The sequence below is a fragment of the Asterias amurensis genome, chromosome 6 (assembly GCF_032118995.1).
Source record: "Asterias amurensis chromosome 6, ASM3211899v1".
NCBI classification, from domain to species: Eukaryota; Metazoa; Echinodermata; class Asteroidea; order Forcipulatida; family Asteriidae; genus Asterias; species Asterias amurensis.
The window spans coordinates 12,238,385-12,250,819 of record NC_092653.1 but is presented as its reverse complement, the minus strand read 5'-3'; the positions used below and the strand labels follow the sequence as shown (position 1 = coordinate 12,250,819).

Here is a 12,435-nt window from a genome sequence, read left to right as displayed (position 1 = left end):
GAGCGGCTCACCGAGTACAAATAAAGGGGGGACATTTTGGCTATTCAAATCTCAACACAATGGAAGGTCATTCCATATTAAATATTGATACCGTGTATACATTGTACACATAACACAGACAGCCCGAGTTAGCCCACAATGGGGCCAACAAACTTCATTCTATTTTGCTCCCAAGGTTTAGGGTGTAGGCTCACTGGTGCACACCCAACTGATTCACCGTAGGAGTCAAATATGGATCAAATTGATGATTCATCTAACTTTGCTCTCCTATTTTCCCTCATTGTTGTTTTGTTCAAATTTACATTTTTAACCTCAATATTAAGCAATAATACTTAGATGTGTATAGGGCGTTTTTGACCTACGCGGGTGGGACGCGTTACAACTAATTTTTCATCATCCATCTTTTATGTTCACAGTTTTGCACATTTTATTATTGTTGTCTGATGACAAATTTGAGTTTCCTTTTCGATTAAATGTAACTTTCGTTTTTACTTTGCGTTGAAATTGCTTAGAAAATGTGTAACTTTGGTGAGAAAATAGTATACAAGGCAAGGGACTTTAGTTAAACAACATATTCACATACGGAACAAACAGAACAGGAGAGTTGGACTTGGTTTCTTAGAACAACATTGAAGTTTTGGGGACAATAAACTATATCCCTCGTTGTAATAAAGCGAATGTCTGGTCATGGGTAATTTGTATGCCTTCCTACTGATCAAGTTACTCATCAAGTGTGATAATGAAATATGTACTAGGCCTATAGTTCAAGAAATTCTTCCCGCTGACAAAACCAATCTCCAGCCGAACCATTTAAGCGGTTCAGAAGTTTCAAAAGTATATTGCCATAGACAATTGGAAGAATATTGTGGCCTGGTGAGCTTAGAGAGAACCATTTCTATATAGAACCCTTAAATTCATACTTCTAACGCGGTATTTTTTTATAATTGGTTGATTTTATTTTATTAGTAACCGTCGCTTTTTGAAAACTGGTTGACATAAGCTTATCGCTGTGTATTGTGTATATGTAGGGAAAGCATAAAACATGCATCTCCATTAAAGGGGCAGCTATGGGGGCGTAGCCAAAGGGTAGGGGCAAGAGCACTCGAACTCAAAATCTTCCTTTGCTCGCCACTCCCCCAACCCCCTACCCCAATGGGAAAACAATCTGTATAGAACACCGACACAAAGTACACGTAGAAAATTAGACACATAACCCACTAAACAATTGTTTTCTCAGATTTGATTTATTTAGAAGCCAGTTCATTATATCAAGTAAAATGTTACAATTTTTTCCGTCATGGACCAAATTTAATAGAGCTGCTTCAATAAGCAAAACGTAGCTCAGCGGTACAAATTACGCTTACCAGAACAAGATGACCAGCAATTTATGACTGGTATCCAAGGCCCAATTTCATATGCTTAAGCAAAAGAAAATTAACTAACCGCAACAAAATCTTGCTTGCCATGATAAGGTTACCAGCCAAACTGCCACGTCACATGTTAATCTTGTGACTGTATCCTGCTCATTTCCGCTCAGCAAAAAAACTGTTAGGGAATAATTTCTACTTAGGCAGCTCTTTGAAATTGGGCCCATCTTCAATTAATTAAGCAATAACTTCTTTTTTAATCAGCTTTATTATGAATTTTTGCCCGTTGTTAACCAATAATTTCTCTTTCATTTTGAGTTTACTTGCATGCCTTCATTGTTTTGATATAATTAATGTCTTGCGCACATTTCCAGTGAAGAACTACTGGCAAGTATACTGACTGCTTAAAACAACTGTAAAATATCTAACAATACATTAACCACCACCGGTAAAGCAGATGAAGTAAAACTTAAAATTTTCAAATAATCGTTTTGATTTTCTTGTGATTATACAAAAAATTACAATCACAGGTTTTACATAGACTGACAATCAACTCGTTTCGTTGGCGGTAAGGGTTGTATAGTCTCTTTTTGCATAGATGTAAATTTGTAAAAAGCATTAAAGCGTATAAAATACAATCCTTATTACACATATTTATTAAAATAATTTTAAAAGCGTTTACAGGCTTATCTAAATGGTTTTAAAATTTCTTTCATTTTAACTTTTATCTTTCCACAAACTGATCATGATATATCCAGCTACCACAATAAACACATAACCAATAACTACATTATTTTATTACAAAGTTATATTTACTTGAGAGTCAACACACATGAAATAACATGCAAATTTATGAGTTGTACTGCATTTTATAACAATGTCCATCTTGCTCTTCTCTAGTAAGTTAATATAGTATCAAACATTTTTCAAATTATTTTTTTGCACAAAAGTTTTAAAAACAGATATTAGGATTCACCTCAGTTTAACTGGTAGACACTCTAAGAATGTGAGTTGCACATTTTATAAACTTTACAAGTGTTACCACTTTCCTTCCAAGCCCTCCACCAGAAAATAAGAAAACATCCAAAGGGGTTATGTTACATACCGAGAAAGTTTTAACTTAAAGGCAGTGGACACTATTGGTAATTGTCAAAGACTAGTCTTCACAGTTGGTGTTTCTCAACATATGCATAAAATAACAAGCCTGCGAACATTTGAGCCCAATCGGTCATCGAACTTGCGAGATATGAATGAAAGAAAAAACACCCTTGTCATACGAATATGTGTGCGTTTAGATGGTTCATCTCGAGACCTCAAGTTCTAAATCTGAGGTCTCGAAATCAAATTCGTGGAAAATTACTTCTTTCTCGAAAACTATGGCACTTCAGAGGGAGCTGTTTCTCACAATGTTTTATTACATGAACCTCTCCCTATTATCCGTCACCAAAAAGGTTTTATGCTTACTAATAATTATTTTGAGTAATTACCAATAGTGTCCACTGCCTTGAAAAGAACAACAATGGAGGAATTGTGTTTGCGTCTTTTAAAGCACCTTAGCCTAGCTAGGATTTGACAAGATTTCATTATTATAACTAATACAATTTCGTCACAATACCTTGATTTAATACCCCCCCCCCCCCCCCCCCCCCCCGATCGTTACAATTTGTGTCGAGTTATCGTACAAACCAGTATTTTAGTTTATCATCACTTCGGAAGGAAAACAGTTTGAAAGATATTTCTGAAAACGAAATATTAGATATGAAAACAAAAATTATTCAACCCACGATCTCCTTTGACAAAATGTGTAGCTTGTTACTGTTTGAAATTCCATGTAACTATACATTAGGTGTTTGTGAACAAACACAAAGCTGTCCCGTGTTGTTTTTCTTTGGTGTTTAGTGCTTGTGTAACATGTTACTGTTTGTAACCCAATAAGTAATTAGTAACTGGAAAGAGAAATGTTAATTAGCAATGCATGGACACCGGATATATTAGTCATGTTACAGGTACTGACAATGACAAAGTTTTTCTAACTGCAATCACAAAGTATTCGTCATAAACAACAATATTTATGATAAGGCACTATGGTCAACGAAACCTAACAAAATAGGTCCTTCGTACGAGGGGATTTTAAAGATCTATTTCAATACTGAATTTTAGGAGTAAAAAGTGTAAAAAGTACGTTTTACACTTCTGAAATGTATTAATTTATTTTGCGCAAAACAATTCCTTAATTCACTTGGAATTCGTCGTGAATATTAACAAAATGCAACATAATTGCAGGTAATTTTTGCTGAAGTAAATACTTGCAAAAAGTTGTTGAACCAGAACTGCACTGAAGAGTGGAGTCTGAAACTGGTGTACAAAGCAGTGAGTTTAACAACTGCGTAAAGAACCAAATTAAGACAGTTCAGAAATATTAGTTGGTATCGACCATCAGTATCAGCCACAGTATCAAGTCATAGGTATCAGCTGAAATGTTAGCAAAAACTCGTGCAACTTCACATACAACCAAAGCATTACTTTCACTAAATCTAAAAAAAATTACACCATAGTGGGAAACTCTGCAAAACAGCTTAGAAAAATTCTGAATCATATATAAAAGTTTAAATAAAAGTTATAAACAAAAACAGTAGGGTTAAAGAAAAATTGTGACGAGGCTTCGTAGAAGTTAGATGATTGGTTTCTTTACGTCGTCATGGGTACGGTTCATGGTGCAGATGACTATGATGAGAAAGATGACGAATAGAACACCGATCAGTGCTATCAGTGCAATCCACCATGGCTCTAAGACCATCTGGGCAGTCGTAGCTTTGTTGCCTGGGTTCTCAGCTGCCAAAGTAAAAGCAAACAGTGAGGGTGATAACTTGTTAAGTGTATGGGTAGTTCTAAGTTATAAGGATGTGCTTGTGATGGGACTACTTGTGATCACCGGGCCTGATGCTTCATTATTTTAAAGGCAGTGGACACTATTGGTAATTACTCAAAATAATGATTAGCATAAACCCTCACTTGGTAACGAGTAATGGGGAGAGGTTGATAGTATAAAACAATAGGGGAAACGGCTCCATCTGAAGTGGCGTGGTTTTCGAGAAAGAAGTAGTTTTTCACTAATTTGATTTCGAGACCTCAAGAGTTTAGAATTTGAGGTCTCGAAAACAAGCATCTAAAAGCACACAACTTCGTATGACAGGGGTGTTTTTTCTTTCATAGTTATCTCGCAACTCCGACGACCAATCGAGCTCAAATTTTCACAGGTTTGTTATTTTATGCATATGTTGATATACACCAAGTGAGAAGACTGGTCTTTGACAATTACCATTATCCATTATCCTTGGAAAAAAGTATTATAGTACTGGGTACAACGGCTCTGTTCATGTGGTTTATGCTTTCATAGACTATCCAGGCTATTGAGCCATATAATTCTGGGTTTTTTTTTCCAAGGGCAAAACAAAAAAGTGGAAAAGAGATCATGCCTGTCAATGAACAAAAAAGTTTTCCCGGAGCAAAATAAGGGGAACCTTTTTGATAAAAATTTCGACTGGAACATTGTAAGATAGCATTGATGCAGTGACCGGGGGCACAATGTCATACATGTATGCTTGCCTCCATGAAGTACCAGGCCTGATTATTACCAGGGTCATTATACTGCAAAAACTGGGGTGTTCAAATTGATACCATGGGTGTTGTACAATTATGCCAATTAAAGAGAGAATCAAATTAACACTCGGTGTAACAAATAACACCAACGTGATGTTTTGGCAGACATTAGTGTTACTTAAAAACACTCTAAATGATGTAAACTGTGACTCTTTGTTTTTACCTATATTATGAAAAACACCAATGGTGTCAATTTTAACACCCAAGTTTATGCAATAGTCCCTTTGTGCGTGAAACTTAGTGTTCACTCAGGTTTAAATACACCTGACACTATTGGTAATTGTCAAAGACCAGTCTTCTCACTTGGTGTATCTTAACATATGCATACAATAACAAACCTGTGGAAATTTTAGCTCAATCGGTTGTCGAGATGTTTTGATATAATAATGAAAGAAAAATTACCCTTGTGCTTTCACATGCTTGATTTCGAGACCTCAGATTCTAAATCTGAGGTCTCGAAATCAAATTCGTGGGAAATTTACTTCTTTCTCGAAAACTCATTACTTCAGAGGGAGCCGTTTCTCACAATGTTTTATACTACCGACAGCTCCCCATTACTCGTTACCAAGTAAGGTTTTAAGCTAATAACTATTTTGAGTAACTACCAATAGTGTCCACTGCCTTTAAGTAACAGAAATTATTTAATGAAAGTTGTTTTTCACCAACTGAGAATGATTAGAAAGAAAATATGTCATAAAAGTAAGCACATGAAGGTATTTCGTCTATTTGATTTTTTAACACGAAGAGGTCACTGTTAGTTATACAAGGTGGCATGGGTTATAAGTTTTGATTACACAGTCTGCAAGTGAGTGGTCAAGGATATAGTGGAAAGGGGTAGGTTAGTGTTAACTGAGAAGGAAACTGGAACGTTTCGATTAATTACATGTCTATGCATTACAGTTCTCAACTAAAAAAAACACAAGTGAAATACAATTTTCTAACACGTACACATCTTACAAAATGTTTGATTACAAATACATGTAGTGTAAAACCTGCGTCCTGGAAATAAAATACACACAGGCTTGCAGAAGCTCAAAGGAAACATGACTGGTCTTCTCTGAAAAGACAGTTCTCACCAAAAGTTTGCATGGTTCTACTGCAATCACAAAGACAACATCTAATAAATAATTGCTATGACTACAAAATCTAAGAAAAGCCTATACACCTCTATTAGCTAGAAATATATGACCAGGTGGAAAGCAAAAGTAGCAATGAAAGTGCTTTAAACCAACAAAGTGATGAACATTAATTACTTCTAAAACCTGGGCCCATTTTCAAGGAGGTCATTGGAGAAGAGTCAGATTTTGTGTGTGTGTTTTTTGGTAGTTCTTATAGGTAAATTCAGAGGAAACCTCGTTTAATGTGGACGGATTTGATGTGCTTGAAAGTACCATGGTAGTTCTGCTATTTACTCTATAAGTAGGCACTGCCCGCAACTGAAACTTTCAGAACGTTTCCTTTCCTGTGACAGTTTGGCCTAGAAAAATCGGCACTATGTTGACAAAAAACACGCGATGACCCGTATACCTCTATTTTCTAGCGATCAAATAATGTGCAATGTAGTATTGGGGCTCTTTTTTAGCTGAGCTATCGATGTGGGCTAAAGAAGCTCTATGGAATTAGGCCCAGATGTGAACTAAATAATTGTTGGCAGTGTCCGAATGGGAGACTTTGGAACGCTAGGTGACAGCAGACTTACCAGGTAAATTGTCATTGTTTACGTAGTTCCGAACATGCGCGCATTACCGAGAACAATAGACCTTATCGCAAATACCAATGCGCAAGCGCAGACTGTTGAGTGAGGTGATTGTGGGATAGATATGAATCAAATTTTGCTACCAGCTAGACCACAATGCATCTAACCAAGCTTTACGCGCGCGCCCCAGTATTTGCGAAAAGGTCTATGGATTTTACCTGGTAAGTCTGCTGCCATCAAGCGTCCCGAAAGTCCCCCTTGCAGGCTGCGGCTGTGGATGTGACTTAGCCGTATAGCTGCAGCCAAAAGCCACCAATTTGGACACAAAGGCCGTGTTCGAAACGGCGACTTCGGCTTCAGCTGCGGTTAGATCGGGCGCGTCTGCCTATTCTTTAACACAGACAGGCGCGCTTATCTAGCCGTAGCTGTAGACAAAGTCGCCGATTCGGGCACAGCCTTTGGCAATGTTTATAAAGCAATAAAAGGCTAAAATGAAGAGTCAACTGATGGTCAAAGAGAGTCGTCCAATTTCCTCTTGGCTTCTTGATGACTTGGAACTCATATCAAAACAGATGTCCAAAGGTACATTTGTCTAAACCCTTCGCACTCAAACTTTTAAACGAGCAATTGACTGACAATCCCCTGACATTCCTATGAACTATCTGATGTAAGATCTGAAAACAGTTTCAAGGATAGGACATCTGCCAGCAACCATAAACTAGTGTTACAAAACGAAGTGCATGCTTTTGACAATGCATTTTGCAAATTTCACTTTACATTTTGCTAATTGATTTTTACTAACTCAATGCTCTTCATTTCCATGTTGCGAGTGTTCATGAATTGTGAACTTAATTACTTTTTTCTCATTCATTCCCAACTTGTACTCAACAAATTTGCCAGCCTTTGGACATCACATTTTGGGATATGGACTCCTGTGAATGTTATTGCACAATAGAATAAACTCTTGTCATCATGCAATGATAATGTTCACTCGTTGTGATAAGGGGAAGCACGTCAGGAGGAGCGCAATGTAGCTTCTTTATGGTTGAGCGGTGGTAAGGGTGCTGAGCAATAGACGTAGATTATCTGGTGGGATTGCTGTGAAGACAGGGAGCCAATGATGAAGTAAAATGAAAGTGGAAGTACAGCATTGCTAAAGGCTTAAATTTAACATGAACTCCGTTTTCAAAACCACCATCACACCGAAATCGTTCTCAATACGTTCTGAAAAATGTGGTATTGGTGCAAGACGTTGTTATTCACACTATCACTCAACTATCGCGATCCCCCCGCTCGTTCCCTCCTCACCACACACATTACTATCGTCTTGCACGAAGACTACATTTTTCAGAACGAGTCCGGTGTGATGGGTAATTGCAGCACAAACTGTCAAAATTATTCTCTTTTAGCCTTTCAGAAAGACTCTGATAGGGGCAAAACGCGATGCCATTATTTTATTTTTTTTTGCATTTATGCCATAGGTCATTTTGGTTGGTAAGCAGTTCGCAATAGTTAACTCTAATGTAACATGTGAAAACACAGACTTGCTGTTACCAAGAAAATCAATGGGAGACTTTTGGACGCTAGGTGGCAGCAGGCTTACCAGGTGAATTTCAATTGTTTACGTAGTTCTGAGCGTGCGCACATGACCGAGAACAATGGATTTTACCTGGTAGGTCTGCTGCCACCAAGCGTCCCAAAAGTCTCCCATTGACACTCCCAGTTTATGCAGTGCATTTTCCTGCATTGTGCTGTTTCTTAGTGACAACAACTTCAACAACGTCTCGAGCTCAATTCAGTAATGCAAACCATTGAAGCAGCAAACATTTAAAATCAAATAATATCTAACAGGCTAGCCCAATCTTTGATTGATATCGTTGTGAGATTTAAGCGTGGTAACTATCTAAAAGTGAGCATTGTCCATCAGTGGCTTTAGAGGCCTGTGTAGGGAAGGTGCATGCTGCTTCACATCATTGAGTTGCCAATCTATCTACGGGGAAGCAGCAACTTGTTCCTCTACTGTGCTGTGCTGTGAAACACCATGCATTGTTATAATTGTAGTCTTATACATGTATTTAGCGCATGCATTAACCAGTATGGTGTGGAAGGCACCAGAATAATGTTAAGACAGTTTATTGAGGAAAACATTCATTATACCACCTTCAACAAGAGTTTACAAGGTGCGCGCTGAAGCGCGTTCAGCAGTCACTGCCAGAAACCTCGGACCAAACCCCTTCTCTTGGAAATAAGTGTAATTGGGTTCTTTGACGGGCATTACACAACTGTGAACACACGGAACCTACCGCTTCACGTCCCATCCGCAGGACGCAGCCACAATGGTCAAAATGTCTTGCTTAAGGACACAACAGTTACAGTCAGGACCGTGACTGGAACCCACACTCTGTTTATTAGAAAATCTGGTACTCTTTAGCATTCAACAAAGACACACCATGCACGCTTCAGCAAGCTCCCAACACCATAGCCACGTAACATGTACATACCTTTCTCGCATGTGGAACCAGTAAATCCTGCCTTGCATGCACAATCAAACCGATTGGCGCGGTTCACACAGACTCCATTGTTCTGACACGGATTGGAGGCACATTCATTGACATCTACAGGAGGAAGAACAACAAAAGCCATGTTTATTTAAGGTTTTTGTAACCTAGTGACGTCATCAATGAAGTGAGGTCATTATTCCCAAAAAGTGGCGGTTTCATCTACTCACCATTTCTTATGTACATGGTAAATTAAAAAGTTTGTACAACTTTACTTTTGTTCAAAGTTGTAAGCTGAACACCTACAAAAAAAAATATCAATAAAAATAGTTGTCCGGCTGTTCCGGCTGTTGTTAGATAAACATTAAAGAAGGGGTGGATGGTTCAATCCTTTCTAGGGAGGGTTTGAGCAGAATCAACTATCGTAAAATGCCTTTGCATATTTTGGAGCTCCTGGTAAAATGGGTTTATCGATAAAAGGTGGTTTCATTAAGAGTATTAATTTTGTTTGTAAGTAATACTATTTGCGAGTGTAAAATTAAGATTATTGACCATATAACACTGAGCGGAGTTTAAATAATTCAAAATTTAGAAAAAAAAGTTACCAGAGAAATAAAGTAAGACAATATCCCAAGTACCATTATTTACAAAATAAACTTTCATTTTTATTATTTCGTTGGAGGAAAGCTATTGACACATTTTTTAAGTTGCCTCTTTCTAAAATGTCCTCGTTTGTTACCTTCTTCACAGAGAGTTCCAAGATATCCCATTTCGCAGATGCATCTGTTGTTTGCAGCATCACACATAGCCCCGTGCATGCAGCGTCCATTCAGATTGCCACACAAACCTAAACATCACAAGACAGAATATTATATAGGCTGTCACTCGCTATACGAGTATGACTATCAGGGGAGTTGAGTTGCGGAGTTTGAGTTGGCAAGCCTTCTCATGAGAGTATAGGCCAATCCTGGCTGATGTTTGACGGCCCCAGTATCTGCATTGGAGGGATGCTCCTCGGGATGGACCACTTTCTCGTGACGCCGCATCCTCCTAATCTCCGCAGCTTCTGCTCTGGCATCATCAGCTGACGCACTTGGTGAGTACAGCTCCTTAAACCAATTTTCTTAGTAAGTTCCCGGGTAGGCCCCTACTATTTTTAAAACTTGTTTTTTATTTAACCAATTTTCTTAGCAAATTCCTTAATAGGCCCCTATACTTTTGTCTAAACTTGTCTTGAGACAAACAAATGTTTTTTACAAAAAAAAAAAAAAACGATCTCCTAAAGTTGTTTACTTTACACACGAGTGTTAATAAATATTAAAAAAAAAACTATACATGATTGGTAGATCCGACAATCGGTTGCAGACCGAGTTTTGAGGGATAAACCATAATATAGGTTTTCTCGGTCAAATTCGGCAAATGAGCAGCCAATTTTATTTTCATGCGTTCGAAGCTGTTTTGCCTCTCTAGTTGTTACTGCGTTTCAAATTCAGAATTCGGCCATTCAATTTCGTTTTGAGTCGAGTCAAATTCCTTTAGCACTATGTTCAATTTAGTGTATCGTCATTCTTTTTCGAGACACACCCGCCTCAAGAAGCGACTGCGAATTTGAATGCTGTTTTGATGAATTGTTAAATTGAATGATTATTTTGTTAAATCGAATGGCGAAATAGAATAGCTTGACGATTAAATTGGCTGCTCTTTTTTCGAAAATGGCCGAGAAAACCTATACATGAAATAACAAAATCAATAGGTATTTGGTATTTGATCATCGTGTAAGTCAGAAGAAAATAGTGAAAAACCATTTACATATTCAGAATATTTAAACGCATGTTTTTCTTATTTATTGGAGCAACAAGAACTGAAATCAGCGATTGTATTTTTTTTAGTCTATTAAAATTTGCTCTGCTTAACCATAACTAATTTGAAAAAGCTACCCCGTAGTTTCTGTTCTTGTTTTTAATATTTTATTTGTGAACATGAATATATTTCAGAGGTTAATATTTCACAGGGGGAAAAAGTTTTGAGTATGAACTTCATATAATTGGTTTTTAGGTTTCAGACCAAATGTTTAAACAATGGTTGTGTTCTTCCGTCCAGGGGCCAATTTCATAGACTGCTTAAGCAAACAATTTGCATAAGCACGAAAATAGCTCTCTTATTTTACACATGTTACTGGCCAAAATTTCATGCCATATACATTGCTTGTGACTGGTATTTAGCTGTTGTTTACATAGCATAACATTTGAGTGGAGTCTTGGGCGGTAATCTGATTTTACTAAGCAAGGATTTTTTGCTTAAGCAAAATTTTGTGCTTAAACAGCTCTATGAAATTGGGCCCTGTCTTGTACATTTACTTCAACCTGCAGGTCTGGTTAGAAGACTTTAAGCCTTATATTAGCCTTGCCTTTCAGACCTTATGACAATTACAGTTTTTCAAATAAACATTTATACTAAATGATAAGAGCTGTGTACATACCGACTTGAGTCTCGCATGTCCTGCCGGTGAAGGTGCTCAGACACGCACATGTGTAGTTAGTCTGAAGATTCAAGCAGGTTGCTCCATTTTTACATGGTTCAGGTGAACAGAAATTGATCACTGGAAAGAGAATAACCTTTATGTAGGATTTTATTATTATCATGAACTTCAACCTGCAGGCCTGATTTATAGGAACTTTAACTTGACATAAGCCTTGTCTATCAGACCTTATTGCAATCAGAGTTTTTTCAAATAAATATATTTAATAATAATAACACAGTGTCCAGTGTTTGTATATACCGAAAAGAAAGTGATCACTGAAAAGAGAATGTTATTTATGTAGGATTTGAAACTCTGTGTAGTGTTCAGGTATAATTCATAAAGGGTCTATTTCTATAAAGACAATCTGGAGAGTTATGTGTACTGAACTATATAGCTGTACTTTTATTCCATGTAAACTTTCCATGTGCTTATTACCCATCGTGCACTTGTGCTCAATGGTGGACAGTCGCCTACATCCCTACCCACGTTGAAGAGGTGTTAACAGGGTTGCATTTAATACAATGGAAGTAGTTTCCCGGCCCACTGTCAGAGTTTGATTTACGAAAAGGCAATGCTAATCTATTGTGCTTTGCATGCGCTGGTTCGGATCCTTTCCTTGTCGCCAGGGTGTTCTTGTATCAATCGTAAAGGGTCTAAATATTTAAAGACAAACTGGAGAGTTTGCTATATTAT

At 37.5% G+C, this 12,435-nt stretch overlaps 1 protein-coding gene across 3 annotated transcripts in view; it reads right to left on the bottom strand.

The window, feature by feature from the left end:
- Positions 1-3,023: 3,023 nt before the first annotated feature.
- LOC139938014 (uncharacterized) overlaps positions 3,024-12,435 on the bottom strand; it is a 63,087-nt gene continuing 53,675 nt past the window's right edge. For all 3 annotated transcript variants that reach the window (XM_071933364.1, XM_071933366.1, XM_071933365.1), the window contains 4 exons: positions 11,701-11,820; positions 9,961-10,068; positions 9,225-9,338; positions 3,024-4,199 (listed from right to left, as the gene is read on the bottom strand). In XM_071933364.1, coding sequence (XP_071789465.1) covers positions 4,039-4,199; positions 9,225-9,338; positions 9,961-10,068; positions 11,701-11,820 — 503 coding nt within the window. In that variant the 3' untranslated portion in view covers positions 3,024-4,038. The remainder of the gene's footprint in view (positions 4,200-9,224; positions 9,339-9,960; positions 10,069-11,700; positions 11,821-12,435) is intronic.